Here is a 16,686-nt window from a genome sequence, read left to right as displayed (position 1 = left end):
GTTAGTTGACTAGCGGCCACCCAATATTGTTTCATTGCTGAAAGAGGGAGAAATACAAGTAATACGTACGTGTGAGCCCATTGTGGCATCCCTGTGAAATAGCAGTCCCTTAACATCTCCAATGAAGGCACTGCTGATGAAACTTTCATTAAACTTATGGCGAAGAAAACAATATTACACCCGTTATCTTGCGAGCCCAGATCTTATACTTATTGTAGTATAGCCTGTCCTTGCTCAAAATTTATTTAGTTCAGAACAAGAAAACAAGATTAACGTTAGTAGAAACAATATTAATTTGCCGCAGATCATGAGAGGAAAAGAAGAAAATTTGTGCAAGAACTTTCTGCATAGTAAGTCAGCTCGATCTTTTCACTTCCATTCGCACGCCCAGGAAATGTGCCCTTCGCTTTAGGAATTCGCGATTACTGCGATTCAAGAACAAAGGTCAACGACCACCACCAGACCTCTCTCTCCCTCTTTACCTCAACCTTTCTTTTTGTTGTTGTTGTTGTTGTTGTCTTTTCTTTCTTGAAAACACAATGCTCGTCTAGCTTTCCTTTTTGTTTTCATTCAATAGACGCGCCGACTCGGAGCGATGCACCACTAAATTGCGTCATATATGACTTCCACGTGGATTCCACTCAGTCTACTCAATACGGCCTCCCGTCGGCGTGCATGTAAGCTCAGGTTTCCGTATAGTATAAATCTGTTTACAATAGGATTCACCATAAGTGATAAGCGTGACAGCAATCGACCACTATGTTTCTTTTTTCTTTTGAGGCTATTATATAACCTCCTATGCCACCACCTGCCATCATTTTAAAACGGCACTTAATGCAAATGTTTATCATATTAATAAGGCGATGAATAACTTTTTACTGGATACCAAGCCGTTAGGAACATTGTTGCCCAGAGAGCAGCACCCCTCGTCCGAACTCATGCATCGATCAGACTCACTTTCACTGTCAGACTGCAATCCACAGGTGACCTAAGGACATATTAGTGCCACAGCGCCTACAAAACGATTTGGAAAGCGTATACTCATAATCGGGAATGTTCTCGGTGCACTGGATCTGAAAAAAAAAATAATTCATCGCACTCAATGAAGCCGCCGTTACTATATAGAGACTCCCCCAAGTACGTTTATTGCTCACAAAAAATCGAGTGTTATGGTGAAGTGGCAATGAAGTGAAGCTTTTTCTTGTGGCTTCAGTGCTCTGAAAATATTTCCGGTTGGTTGTATGCTATAATCGGCCGGAAGGAAATTCGTCATTGTTTTACAGTTTTACAGCGACAAGAAAAAAAAATGGTGGATCTCCCGTAATCGAAAGTATATGTAAGCATGAAATGGCTACAGGCAAAGCAGATTAGTTGGAGTGATTACGACGATTACTCCCAACCACCTCACAATCAGCAAAACCATCTCACAACCACCCGCGGCGTGCCGGACGCTGCCGGCGTGGTTACGCAGCGTGGCGCCATCTCTCGAAGAAGGTGGCGCAATAACCACGCTGCGGAACTCATGGACCACTGGCGTTTAAAAAAGGACAGGCAACGCTGTCTCAGTGCCAGAAGATGACAATCAACTGTATAGGGCACTGCATCTGCCTTTTGAACGTTGCTGTTGGAAATGACAAACAAAACTTCAGCGTGATAGAAGTTACAGCATGAGTGGTATTGGGAACAAACATTAGGAAGAACTCGGAAGCAGTGTTTTTTCTTAGTTGTTTGGGCAGTAACTAGCGTATGTAATGCGGTCCTGCGCAAAGGGTTGGGGGCCTGGTTGCCTGCCTCTTTTTGTTCTCTCAACGATGCCCCGATGTTCTCGTCTGATTTCCCGGGTAACGGCTCTTGCTTTTTGCCTTAAGGTCACTTGAAGGTCGCCGACAACGGGAGCTAAAAGCATTTCATGCATAAAAACGCTTCACATATACCCGAAGTACATATGCGTCAGTGGCAGCCAGCTGGTCTTCTTGCGCTAACATAGGCGCAGGTTATGTGGCTCAGTGTTATGCTAGTGGGCACTTCACTGCATATTTCTCGTAAGTTGCCTACAAAATAAGCAGACTGGTTATTATGGTTCAAGCACCCCTTAACATGAAATCGCTTTGTGTTCTTTGCAGCTGGGATGTGCAATGTTTCAGATCCCGTTCTGAAACGAACAGTCGCCAAGCTTTATACACTCGTAGGAATTACTTTCCTCTCCATAACTGAGGTTTTGAAGTAAAGAAAAGACAATTAAATGCGAGGAATCCTGAAACATATGCAATAATGGCAACAGATTAGGCCAAAACGAGAACCGAAACAAAAAGGCTCTGCCCATTCGGAAATAAAGAATTTCCGTGAAAACCATTTCTCTCTGTGTTTTTCTTTATTTATTAACTTCCGGCCTGCGGCCCCCTGGCGCGACCGTTCCGGGCCTCGGAGCACTGGCGTGCGTTGAGGATGGGCTTCCTCTCCAGGCGCATTAGCGCGCCCGCCACCACGGGGGCGCCGGTCCAGCCGAGCGACGAGGCATCTTGTGGCGGCCGGCTCGGCGTCGTCGTCCGTCCGGCTAGTTCAAAGTTTGCCGTGCGCTGTTCGGTCGACGCACTCAGCCACGGCGCGCATCGTCTCACTTCCGCGCTCCTAATTCTTCCGCGGCTTCGGATATTGCAAAATCGATGGTGCCGAGCCACGGCCGAGCATGCAATTACCCGCGCTCATTATGTCTAGATAGAAAACGGCCATTTCACTCCCCCTGCACTCCTTCCCGCAGCCTTGGCTCCGACCGGCGGCCACCCCGGTTGCCGGCGGCTTCCCCTGGAAGGAAGAGTGACTCGCGGAGAAGAGGGCTTAAGCGGAGGAGACGCTGTTTTGAAGATTGGGGATGTGGCGGCGGAAGGGGCGAGGGCCTGCAGATAGGGAGAGTGCCTGAAACGGCCCAGTCGGCCCCCACGCAGAAGTGGCCCGCTGACAAGACGGCTCAGCGAGGAGAAAAGTGGCTTTCGCCGCCTTCCCTCTGCCCCACTCGCCTTCTCCCTCTTGCTACGCCTGCCTCTCGCCTTTGCGCTCTCGCCAACTGCGCCGCGCGAACATCGTCGCGACAGAGCCGGCTCGCGCCGTTTCTCCCGAGTTCCTCGCTTACACGGCCAAAATATTGCGCGTGGCCTCCTGGCAGGCCTCTCAAGAGTCAGTCCGTGTAACACTACGAGTGTAACATACACGGCACTGGCTGCTTCACGTCTTTCCGGCCGTCCTTGCTTTGCTTTCCCACTCGGCTTGCTCTGGTGAGCGCCGAACACAGCGAACGTGCTATGCGCGTGAACAAGCGCTGCATAATGCGCTGTGTTGGTCGCTGTCTTAAACGCTGGACTCGATCTCGGCACTTGAGGAACGGCTGTCTGGAGGGCAGTATAGCGGTCGAGATGCGAGCTGGAGGGAAACGCGCACTTTGCACCCACTCTTTCTATCTTTTTTTTTAATCTCTCTCTAACTCAGTCTGTATTTTATTTTTCGTCTTTCCAGAATGAACCGCCATGGTCCTGAAAGAGCGGCCGGCTTCTGCTCTGGCGCTTAGTAGCGAGGCGAGACTGCGACAGTTTTCATGGGGTAAGTTTTCGGCAAAACGATTATGCGCCCGTCCTTGCCGCTCGCTGGGGAGTGAAATGACTACGAGCCGCTGCGGCTCGGGTGAAAAGTGAATTAGTTTACGGGGAACTGGGACACGCGGGGTGGTCATAAGGGGAAGGAGCTTTTGCGGCAGTTTTAACGGCGCGTCGTAAGAGAGGCCCTTCGCTTGGCCGTTGCTCTTTTTGGAGAATCTGGGCTTTTGTTAAGGCGAGCGAAGCGGCGTTATTGGCTAGATTAAAACGAGCCTAAGAGCGGGTTAGAAGAGTAACCTAGACGTGATTTTAAGTAAGATAAGCGATGAAATTACAACTTACTTCCCGAATAATCATGTACTTATATGCAAAATAGTGGCTTGTGTTAAAGGACGATAAGATTATCATATTCATAGTCGATTGTTCAATATGCACTCGCTTGTTGTTGTATACCTTGTGATCACATGTCAAACGTTCCGGATAAAATACATGATGGCTCGCGTTTGGGGATAAAACTAAGTGTCTTCCAGATGAGACAACCAGACATATTTCCGTGCGCCGAATTAATACGATACGATAAGTTCCTCTAAGTTATACATAGTGAAGATTTGGATGGCTTCTCCTCAACATAACTAAGGTGACCGTATCTCATAAGCCTAATAGTACTGATACTACGGGGATTCAAGACCACAATTTGGCAACTGATTATTTATTAATCTTCAAAGTCAAAATACGAGAATTCTGACAGAGCTGAAAGATCAGTTACTTATGGCGTATAGAGTTCGAAACGATGTGTCGACATTGTAGTGCCAGAAATTACACACTGCCTATGCTGCTCTCAGGTCGTGAACTCCTACAGGCAGTCAAAACATACCCTTTCTGCAACACTGCCTTTTTCATCTCAACAGTCACTTAAAAGTGGTAGCTGGCCTAGTTGGTACAAATGCATGATCACGTGCTACGGGTCTAACGATGTGAATGCGGCGGTAAAAAATGACGGGATATGGTGCACTAGCAACAGTAATAAAAATCACAAATGGTCATTATCAGTACTCGTGTAATAACACTTACACTTACGAGCACGTCATCACCCGGACCGTTCTCCCTCTCGTGCACGTCATTCTGCGCCTGCGCGGCAGTAAAGGGGCCTGTTGCGGTTAGTTTCCTTGCTATTGCGCATCCTTCTTCTCGACTGAAATTCCGGATATTGAATGTGTAAACTTGCCTGAGCGTCCATTTAGTCACGCTTATCATATAGAACCAATGTTGCAGGCGCATAATATATGCATTTGCACTAACACCTGCAAACAAAGACAGTAAAGAAGTTGCTTCCAAACTTTCCTTCGCAGACCCGTGGCTAAGCATATGCCCTCCTAGGTCCTACATCACAAATTTTCTGGGTGATAATAACAGAGACGAAACTTCCGCATAGGTAACAGTAATATCAATTAGACACGAATGCTCTGTGGCTTTTTCGTACGTTCACAGCCTGAATAAAGAGGCCAACCTTTGTAACTGGCGTGAAATATGCATAGTCCGTTCCAATATTGGGAGTGCAAACAGCTGTTTTCATATAAACTCTGCCTCATGCTTAAGCTAAATATAGGTGTAAGGGCCAAGAAACGTTCATACTCCCGGTGCAATAACTTCGTAGGCCAGAATTTAAACTGATTAAGAAAGTTACAGGTGCTTTCAACAAAGGAAGACACAGATGTGCACCGCCAAGGAGTGTGTACATATAGGCAAAGGACAGGTGAAGAAAGAAGTCGCCGCTTCGCCGGGAAGGGAAACCATTGGCAGCGGCATAAAAGTACTAGCTTTTTACATGAAAGAAGGCTTGTAGCTTTATGGGCAGTAGAAAATTTATTGACGATTACGATACTCCCCTAAGGCGAATTTTGAGCGCAGCTGTTAAGGGGTTTCGAATTCGCCATATGTGTGGCAAAGAATTTCATTCTGAACGACAGGGTCCTCTCGGCGGTAGCGCTGAGCCTCTCTCGGGCAGCTCGTTTAGCAGCAGCGGCCAACGAAGCGTTTCCTGCGGTTGTGTCGCTCATTGTTCAAAAAGAAATCATGAACACGGAACGCGTGGCTCGCGCGGAGCGCATTCTCTAGCGGCGATGGCGCAGGCGAAGTAGCGCATGCGCAGTGGCTTGGAAGACCATGCCAGCCCTTTATTTTCATATATGGTGCCGGTGGACGCGCTTGCCGCATGCCTGGTCGCCCCCGTGGAGCACGTCTCGCGCGGCACTCCGCTTTCCTCCTCACTCTTTCGCCATACTCTCCTCATCCACTTTCCTTCACCTCTTCGCCCTCGCCGTCTTTCATCCCCCGCTGCGCTCCGCGTTCGCTCTTTCAACCTTCGCTCGGTTACGCCGAGGGACGCCGAGGCTCAACGCAGGAACGGGTGCCTAAAACTGGAACCGCACGGCGTGCTTCTCGGTCACGAAAACGCAGCGCTCGGCGAACCTCCGCGCCACCGCCGACGCGTCGGCAGCCGCATGAGCACGGCGGATGGGCGCCGGCGGCCCCGCGCTTGCCTGGTGTACCGCCGAGCTGCTCCCCTAAGATGCGCGGAGGACAACAGCATCTGGTGGCATTAAAGGAATTATTGAGTGTCGAATAGCGTGACGTGGACTCGCGCTGCATTATCATTGGTGAACGCGGGTCCGGCGACGCGACGCGACGCGTTCTTTTCGACTTCCAACGGCATCACGCGGCCACGCGATTTTCGTGGGTGTGTTGGTCGAACCGACGCCCGGGACCCCTTGTCGCGCGTCATTCGCGCCTAAAATCGCCAGAGTTCCACTCTAAAATGGCAATATACATTGCCTTCATAAACGCGCCCGGTGTCACGCGCCCAAACACAAACATCAACTGAGTTCATTCTATGACCGCAAGCAGCCGCAGCTAGTGACAATGCTAACGTTATGAGGAGCGGGAAACATGTGCGTTTCTCTCAAAGCGAATGTTTTCGTGTCACCTTCCCTTCAGAATTTCTACTGTGCAACGTCTCCAAAGCTTAGCAGATGACATGACCTCCAACGCTGAGCTCCATGCTGGGCGTGCGGGAAGACAGTGTGCATCAGACCGCCAGCTATGCCCTTAAAATTGGTTGTAGCGCTGTCGTCCCGTATGCGGCCCGAACTCGGAGGCAGTGCACGGTCCTTCTCGACTCACCCTCACATGCTTGCCCTGGCACTCATAGCAAGTCAAGCGACCTCTCATATAAGGCGCGTTGGCCACGCATCCGCTGTCGTACCCGGGTGAGCACGGCGGGGCCAACGGGGACGGTGTGAAGGAACTTAGAGCGCCTGTATGGTTGCTCTCTCAATAAAAGCACTGCATCATATCCATTGTTGCGTGGGATTACCTAGCCTCAGTGGCGACAACGCCGCTGAACACAGGCAGCCGTGAAAGTGCGCTCGTTTACGTGACAGTTTACCCGTTACTTCAAAATAAGCTCCCAGTTGCCAAGGCGTTGACGCAGACAAGTGGTCGTCTAAGGACAATACATAAATTTGATGAGAATCGAGTCGTGTATGTCACCGTCTTATCTCCGATGGCAGCCCAGGTCTGTAGAGGTAAGTTCTCACACTTTTCGCACGGTCGACAACATGTCGTATATCTGGTGGTGCGGCTGTCGATCTTAGAAGTCGCGTACTAGCGTACAATAACCCGATTTTCATGAGTTTTTTTTTTCGCAGTGCTTTGCCCTTTTCTGTCCGTTTTCGCTGGTACCCTAAATAACGGCGCGGTGTTACCTTCTGATAATGCACAGGTTTACTTCTACACCCACAAATTTTGATTGATTTCGTTATGCTTGCATGCCCAATTTAGCGTTTCGTAGAGACACGCACATAGTGCGAAAGGTGGTGTCGCGTCTTCTAAGCCTCCTGCGTGATTATGAACTCACATTGATGGCGGAGTTTTAGCACGCTTTTTGTTAGGGACAACGGCGCTTTGCCAGAACAGTGGCCGGCTATGGCTATCATGCTATCGCAGTGTGTAACAAAGCCACTTTGAATCTTACTGCACAGAAGCACTCGCTGTTCGTGCTCCTTCGCCTGCAAATGGAGTGGGAACCATGTCAAATCTTGTGGCTTCGGGATTGACTTCGAGCACGATGGTCTCCAGGTTGAATGCCATAGATACCATAATCCTTATCTGTTCCCTCTAGAATATGTGTTGCCCCTCTCCCCTTTCTACAAATTAATATGAGGTTTAGTCCTGCTATATTTTAAAAATGTATTTAGAAAAGCAATATACGTTTTCTCAGCTGCTAATCTTTATGAACAAGTCATGACAACACAAGTGAATGTCATGGGCGAAGTTCTCTGGAGAAATGGGCAAGTACAAAATGAGCGCGTATTCTTTTGTTTATCTTTTACATTTTCTATTGCATTTTTGAGATATATAGATTTATTTATGAAAAGTCAAAGGTGTCTTGTTTTTTTGTGTTGCTATGAATGCGCCGAAGATAGTATAGCGTGAGCTGTCATTGACATTCTGACAGGATATTATGATTATCCTTATGAATATTATGAAAAATATTATATTATGAATATGGATATTATTAATTCAAAATATTGCTACTATTCCCACACATGCTTTTTATTATGATCCACACTATTTGCAGCAGCTCAGCTTGCTTAGCTGCTGCAAGTAGTGTGGTTACACGTTGCCTTTGGAAACTGTTTGTAACCACCTCGAAGTGCGAATGAAATTGCGGGGTGTATTTATCCGTCGGTGAATTGATATTTATTTATTTATTTATTTATTTATTTATTTATTTATTTATTTATTTATTTATTAAATACTGCGGACACGTGGTCCAAGTAGGGGGGGCGACATATTTTACATACAATCGAAATCAGATTGACAAAACAAACAGAACCATGAAATTACAGGATTAGGAAGTGGAATCAATTATACAATTCCATTCGGTTACAGTTCGAGGAAAAAAAATAAAACTTATATGTGTTTGTTCTTGCAAAATAAGGGGTTAATGCATCATGTTTGCGGTGGCTTGTAGTTTTGGTCGATATTTGCGATAAATGTTCGGATGGGTCAAAGGATAAATTGTTGGTGTTAAGCAGTTTAATGAATTCAAGTCTTTGTTTCTTTCTTCGAAGTTCGAGTGGTTCAAGGTTGTTAATTTGCATAAGTTCGGTAGCGGAACCACATATAGAATATCTGTTAAATATAAATCTGACCGCTTTTCTCTGAATTCTATCAAGACTATTGATATTCATTTTTGTGTATGGATGACAAACTATGCAAGCATATTCCAGCTTAAGTCTAATTAGGGAGATGTAGCCAATCGGGTTAGTGTACACTAGTACGGGACTTCTAACATCGTCAGCCTATTTTTGTCTTTTTCTTCCCTTACGTGGCTGCTGTCTGTGGTCCAGTACGTTGCTGCGCAAAGATTACTGCTTATAGTTGTAAGCTCATACCCACTTTCAATCCCAATGGGAAAATAGCTGTAGTGTTTGCTTTGACATGATGGGCCAATGATTAGCTTGCGAATGCGTTTTGAGCCAGTGGCTCAGTTCTTTTCATTAAGACAACAAATTGATATAAGTAAGCTTATATTAAAGTGGCATTTCAATGTTCTGTAATTGTAGCTACAAGGAATCCAAGACATTTCATAAATGATCACCTTCCGTTTAAATGTTCTTGTTTTTTTTTCGAGAGAAGCCTGCTTGGCTGTGGCATTTAATTACGTAACTGGGGCGCTTGCCAGCGGTCTATTATAATTTGCGGATGAAGAGGATTTAGTGTTCCAAGGAAATATCAAACTTTTCACCTTAAGCGACCTCTAGAACTCATGTGCTCCACGTGACTCTTGGAGAACGCGGTGCTAGCGGTTGAAAAATGAAATCCCCTTAGCATTTAGATGGTCCTCTTTATCTCTGCCTTTCCCAAAAAACATCCCAGCCAGACGGCATGCAAACATTAGCTGCTCTATATAAAAATCTAGCATTGATATATCCCTCTTGTGTTATTTACCCAGTCGGTGAACCCGATCTATGTGAATAAGTGCACTAACATTATTATTGCACCTGGTTACCATGCATATCAATTTGTTCACCTCATAGTTAAGGGATGACTACGACGTATACTACGTCGTGACTACGACGGATGAAATCGACGTATAATATCTTTAAGTAGCACATACAGCTGCAGGTAGCATTACTAAATGCACATTTATTCCTACAACACACGTAAAGGGGATGACTCGATTTGATGCATAATATTTGAGCTCTAGTTCTTATACGTGGCCTGCTGCCAATATTTCGCCGGCTGTCAATTTATCTTGTGTGCACGAGAAATTATTAAGGCATTTGAGAAGTATATTACATTTCTGTATGTGCTGTACTTTCGTAATGCACTCATCTTTTGTTTTCAAATGGATATACAAGTAACAAGGACAGGGGTAATGTGATGATTCTATTCCATCTTAACCAACTTCTTTAACAGGCTCGAGAAGAAAACATTGGCGTAGTCGTTCCCCTCTGCTGATTGCGCTAGCGTGAAAAAAAAATAAAAGCATGTAAAAGATTAATGATACACGATGTCGTAAATCAAAGCATGGCACCAACAGTCACCTTGTAAAAGCATACTGCAAAAGCATCGACAAGTAAAGCAGTCACAACTGCTCCGCTGCCGTTTGCAGTAAACTTTGTTTGCACATCACTATTGTTCTTCCTTTCTTCACTCCTATTCTCTCGCAGATATTTGTATCGGTGACCGGGAAAAGCGAAGCATAATGGCTCTAGTCTGCACGAGATCGGGCCCAATATTTGCTCTCGCCGCTTGACGAACGGCACAATGTTTGGGGAGAGCCCAAGGCAAGTTGGGACCGGCAGGCCAGGTCGCGCGCAGCCGGTGTAGCTTCCAGAGTTTCCAAAGTTTCGGCGGGACGCCGCCGCGCGGCGCCACCTCGGGGTGGTTCCCATCTCGGAAAAAAAGGGGGGGAAGGGAGGTAGGGACGAGAGCGAAGGAAGGGTAAAGGAAGGTTGCTCGGGAGGTGGGGAAACCAGGAGGAAAAGGGGAGAAGGGGGAGGCAGGTCTCCTCCTTTCCCCCGTACCCTGCCGCTCTCCCCCTACGCTCCGAGTGCCGCGATGTTCGAGGGAGCGCGTAGCGTACGCGCCTCCAGTCGCTTTGAAAGCCGCCGCGGCGCGTGGTTGTTCGGACGCCTGCCGTTTGCGCTCACTCGGGGCACTGATTGCGTGCTAACGCTGCTCCCGGGAAAGCGTGCTCAGCCGCGGCTTGGCACGCGCGGCAAGTCGCTCTCTTTTGACACGCTCGTGACAAAACCGTGCTCCTGTCGTCACTTGCCACGCTCTACGTAGCAGGAGCTCCCTCATCTTCTTCGTGATACTCTATTACTGTGTATTTCGTAAGTCGACGGCTTAACTGAAACAACGGCGTTGTGGATAAGTTGACGACGACTGCATTCCCAGTGTGTCACCCTAAAGACATTGCTCACACCCTCAGCGGCTTTAAGCTTTCGTCCCCCTTCTACCCACGTGACCTTCTTCGGTGTTCGGTCCTGCCCTTGCGTGGCTGCGTGAGTGGGTGGCTGTGCTAATTGTGACGCAACCGTCGGTTCTTTTTCGCCTCTGGCGGCTCGTTCTGTGCTGGCCTCAGTGAACATGAATCCCGACTCAAAAACAATGACGCCTTTCTTGCGCTGGCTTGTGTTCTTCGGCGTCATCTCCTCATATGGCGGTAAGTCGTGCGTCTACAAGACTCTTTGGTCAGCTTTGAGCTATGCACGCGCGAAGATGCTAAATAGCTCGGCTAATAAATTTTGCCGGTTCGTACAGTAAGCATTAACAAATAGAGAATACCCACCTGAGATTTTCTATACAATCCGCGCATATGATAAGCAGTATACCAATCATTTAACGTTTCGTTCGACGCATTCCTGCTTTGACTGACGTGCTGGACAAGATATGCGAATCATATGTTACTTTCGTAAGTTCTGGAGTCCCTCGGGGATCTGTGCTTGGTCCTCTACTCTCTGTAATTGATGTAAATGACTTGCCATAGGAAATTTCATCATCCATTCGACTATTCACTGATGACTGTGTCTGTAACGCCCCATAACCACCACTAAAGACCACAAATTACTGCAAAGCGATCTGTGTTTGACAGAAAACTGGTGCTCGTGCTGGGTGATGCAGACTGATGCTTCTAAATGTAAAGTTATGCGAGTATCTTGCAAGCAGTCTAACTCGGAATACGATTGCTCATTAAAGGCAACCAACCTAATAAATGCCTTGGCATCCTAAGCAGTAGCAACTTAACGTGGTCCGAACACATTACTCCATTTGTAACTAATGCATCAAAGAAACTTGGTTACATTAGAAGAACGTTGTTTCTGTGCTAACCATCAGTCCACCAAATAGCTCATGTAACCTTCGTTCGCACTAAACTTAAATACGCGTCATTCATTTGGAGTCCTCATAAAAGCTACTAGATTCCGTGCAAAATCATGCTGGTCGCTTCATAACGCCTACCAACGAATACCATTCGAGAATCAATAGTCTTAGGGAGTCGATCGGACTGCACTGTTGAGGCTTCAGACGCAAGCTGACTGTGCTTATTTCATAAATTGTATTACTGCTTTCCTAACTTGCATGGCCCCTTAGTAGAACTTCCCGGCCGCTATTCACGTCACCTATTCAACTCCATGAGCATCCAACGAGTTTTTGGTAGAACCACCGCATTTAACAAATCATTTCTTCCTGTTGCCATTGAGGAAAGGAACTTACTCGAAGAGATCGTTGCCCTAGAGCGCGACCGCCTATAATTCCAACAAATAATAGCAAACCATTCTTGCTCAAAAGCACGTTATTACTCTGACCTCGCATTTCCACCCTTTATATATGTGTATGTGACATTTATGTGTGTTTAAAATTACTGTTACTTATTAAGCGTTCATGTAATAAGCATGTTACTTTTCGAGTGTTCTGGGTACATACGTTTTCTCTGACATCTCTTCCACGCAAATATTCATCTCACTTCACACTAATCATGCTTTCTGTTGTACTTACAGATGCCCCCCCCCCCTTATGTAACTCCTCTCTACGGACCTTTAACGGTCTAATAAACGATGATGAGGATCTTATGAATAATATGAAACACCTATCAGAAATTTAAAATATGCCAGATATGCCAATTTTGAATATGCCAGATTTCGAAGCTTATGATCCCTTTCGTAATTCAACGTGCTAGGTTGTTGCATGGTGTGGCATAACATAGTCTAAGAATCGCATATGTTTGTACATGTAGAGTGTTAATATTGCACGTTTTTCAAAACTTTTTCTTCGAAGCCATGAAAAGAAGCTCACAAAGTAAGAAACTCAGCTACGGAAAAATTCCATATTTCATCTTACGTTTAGTAAGTACATGCTCACAATACCAAAAAGCGCGAAGAAAGAAACTTCACAGTGCAATCTAACTTATTCTTTCTTTTTCTTCGAGGTAGGGTGGGGGGGTGGGGGGGGGAGTCTCCGAATACAGCTTTTCGAGCAATTGAACGTCTTTTTTTTTTTTGTCCCCTACTTACACTTCGTCTGAATACAGTGGTAAAATATCTTACCTGTTAAGGCGTTTAAGCCTGTCATCGTTTAAGCCTGTCTGGTCCACATATGCAGATTAATACGCTTAGCCTCTAGTGTGGTAACCTTTCAACACTAAGTTTTACGTAGCGCGATATGTTAGCCGCCCTAATGCTACGAGCACTAGGCGTATTTAGCTTTACATAGAAATGGCATCGAAAAGATTGCGTGCTTGTAGCCTGGAGGCCATCCAAGTTAAAATACATTACCGTATTCCCGTGGCCGAGAATAGTCACTCTCAATGTTATTGCCATTCGATACCAAAGCGTATTGCCGTCTTCCATAATCAGAACCTTCGATCCATTACGCAATTCGTGAAAAACTAAGTGGGAGGGGAGTGGGGGGGAGAGAGAGGTGCAGGTTCTGCCTAATAAGCGTGCAAATACCACATACTTTTCTTTGTTATCTATATAAAGCTTGGAAAATTTGATGTAGCGTGACAAAGAACGTAAAGACATTACAGGTTGAACTACAATGTTCGTGTCACCTTATCGTTATTCCAATGCGTCCATATAACTAAAACGACTGTATACCTACGGTAGGTTGTAGAAACAGGCGGATTTAGCCTGGTGATCAAGGCCGAATATTTTTCCACACAAGTGTCTCTTATAGTATCACTGTGGTGTTTCACCACATGTCCATCTAGCCAGTCTATCTTAAGAAGGCGATAAGGACACGTGAAGTATCTTTGTGGGCTATAACTGATCCATCGAGGAATACAAGATGTTGCAAGCACGCACGCAGAAGGCCCTGTTTGTTTTGCAGATTCTCCCTTTCCCTCACCCCCAGTGTAGGGTAGCAAATGTGGTGCTCGTCTGGATGACCTCCCTGCCTTTGCTGTCCTTGCTCTCTCTTTCTCTCTCTCCAAGAAACCGTCGCTTTCATCTTGGAATTTCGGGCATGACCACAAAAAGTGTTCAACGTCTCCTGTCTCCTCGCATGTCATAATCGCGCTGGTGTACTAGCAGATCCTGTCCTTATTCGATATAGAAGTAAGGCTTGCTCTCGACGAAATATCTTCATTACCCAGGGCACATGTTGTGGAATCCAAAGTGACCCAAAATTATTTCAAATATTCCATTTTTTAAACTTGACTACTCTTTGGGGCCTTGATTTTAGGAAGATGAAAGAGCGCTCTGTATGCAAGAGACACCAGTTTTCTTTGCGTTAACATACCATTGCGGGAGGTAATCCACTGAAACCGTACTGTGGAGCCTTTGCTGCCGAGGGCTAGTGATTCACTGAGGCTAGTGATTCACGGGGACAAGTGACGGTAGAGGTGTTGCAACGTGGCCTTGGAGTCCGTAAAGGGGACCACTATTCGTGGTGGCAAAGTCTTTAGTTTGCTCAGGGCACCAGCTATTGCCACGCCTTCCAGAACTATCGACGAGGCTCTACAGTCCAGATGGCCAGACCATGTATATCTCAGAGGGAATATAAAATGCAGCCGCGTGGCGGTCTTCGTCTACATTGAAAGAGCCGTCTGTGTATAATTGGAAGTGAATCGGGTAAGTCATATTCAAAGGTTCCAGAAATAGTAGTTTGGCATCTGCAGCTGGAATGCACCTGTTTGACTGCAATCGTGCTACGTTTAAGTTGTTTATGATATCTTTGAATGTCCATGGCAGGTCTACCTTATCTCGCTGTCTCGAGCAGCGTAATCCTGTGATTCGAAGCGTGTTCAGTGCTGCATAAAAATGTGAGCGCGGCCTGTTACCTACATGTCTTAAAAGGGCTTTGCCGGACGAAGACTCACTCGAACGTAATAGCTGGGTCATGAGAGCATGGGAGACCTGAAGTCGCTGAGTGCGTGGCTCAGCCTCACAGAGCACTATTTTGTTCGATGCCGGCTGAGGGACTCCCAGGCACAGTCGATGACCTTTTTTGAGTATGGCTTATAAGCCCTCTTATTCACTATCAGAGGTAGCTGCCCAATAAATTGGGAAGGCTTATGAATTAGAATCAACGGCGAATATCTCAGCAACCTTAGATTTGCAGATGACATTGTCCTGTTCAGCAAAACTGGAGACGAATGACGACAAATGGTTGAGGACCTTAACAGAGATAGTGTAAGAGAGTGGTTGAAGATTAATATGCAGAAGCCAAAAGATAATAATCAATAGCCAGGCAAGGGAACAAGAGTTCAGGATAGCCAGTCAGCCTCTAGAGAGTGTAAAAGAGTATATTTACCTAGGTGATCTAATCACAGGAAACCCTGATCGTGACAAGGAAACTTACAGAAGAATAAAACTGAGTTGAAGCGCATTCGGCAGACATTGTCAGATCCTCACTGGAAGCTTACCATTACTATTGAATAGAAAGGTGTACAAACAATGCATTCTAACGGTGCTGACATATGGGGAAGAGACTTGGGGACTGACAAAGAAGCTTCAGAACAAGTTAAGGACCACGCAAAGAGCAATGGAACGAAGAATGTTAGGCATAACGTTAAGGAGACTGGAAGTTAGCGGTGTGGATCACACAGCAAACAGGGACAGCCGATATTCTAACTGACATTAAGAGAAAGAAATGGAGCTGGCCAGGTCATGTAATGCGTAGGTTAGATAACCGGTGGACCATTAGGTTTACAGAACGGGTGCCAGGAGAAGGGAAGCGCAGTCGAGGACGGCAGAAGACTAGGTGGGGTGATGAAATTAAGAAATTCGCAGGCACTTGTTGGAATCGGTTGGCACAGGACCGGGGCAATTTGAGATTGCAGGGTGAGGCCTTCGCCTTGCAGTGGACATACAAGAAGAAGAAGAAGACGATGATGATGACGATGATGACGATGATGTAGGATCCAACTATAACCAACTTCTTGACGATGACGCCACAACATGGTCAACAGCGCGGCGCCAAAGGAGCCTGTCGTCCAACGTAATGCCAAGAAATCGGACCTTGGTGACTTGTAGAATCTGGTACCCGTTCAAATTCAGCTTCAAGCGTGTAGATTTTCTTTTGATTCCGTGAAATAGTATGAATAATTATTTCTCTGCTGAAGCGTAACCAAGGGTCCCAGAATGGCATTTTCTGCTCCCTGGGTTATGTGCGCGAGGCGACGATGCTGATAGCCGAAGACCCATATGCAGATATCATCGTCATATTTAGACATATTCACTGGTGTTCGATGGTTTAGTATTCCTGGCAGACTAGCCATGACGATGGCAAATAATAAAGGAGATAAAACGCGCCCCTGTAGTACGACTTGAAATATACAAACTTCATCGCTCAAAGGGTCGCCAGGACGAACTCTGATGCGGTGATTATTGAAGAACCTATGTATGAAGTGCAAGAGGAGACCCGTGACGCATATAGCCTGTAACTGGCTGATGGTGGCTGTTTGAAGCACATAGTCGTAATCCTTGTAAACATCCATAAAAACAGCAAGTTTCAACAGGTCATCTGCACCGTAATTTTCTATGTGACTTAGCAGGTTCAGCAAATTGTCTTGAGCACTTGGACG

The 16,686-nt window shown here is 46.2% G+C and overlaps 1 protein-coding gene across 3 annotated transcripts in view; it reads left to right on the top strand.

The window, feature by feature from the left end:
• The window catches only part of LOC135910143 (uncharacterized), a 766,803-nt gene that overhangs the window by 433,250 nt on the left and 316,867 nt on the right, over window positions 1–16,686 (top strand). For 2 of the 3 annotated variants that reach the window (XM_070531686.1, XM_070531687.1), the window contains exon 2: window positions 3,508–3,591. In XM_070531686.1, coding sequence (XP_070387787.1) covers window positions 3,519–3,591 — 73 coding nt within the window. In that variant the 5' untranslated portion in view covers window positions 3,508–3,518. Of the gene's footprint in view, window positions 1–3,507; window positions 3,592–11,031; window positions 11,326–16,686 lie in introns of those variants that run through there. The other variant, XM_065442181.1, reaches the window with a different exon arrangement.

Source organism: Dermacentor albipictus, chromosome 1 (assembly GCF_038994185.2).
Source record: "Dermacentor albipictus isolate Rhodes 1998 colony chromosome 1, USDA_Dalb.pri_finalv2, whole genome shotgun sequence".
In the NCBI taxonomy this organism is placed as follows: Eukaryota; Metazoa; Arthropoda; class Arachnida; order Ixodida; family Ixodidae; genus Dermacentor; species Dermacentor albipictus.
Note: the sequence above shows the minus strand (reverse complement) of the source record. Positions and strands in the feature narration are given on the sequence as shown.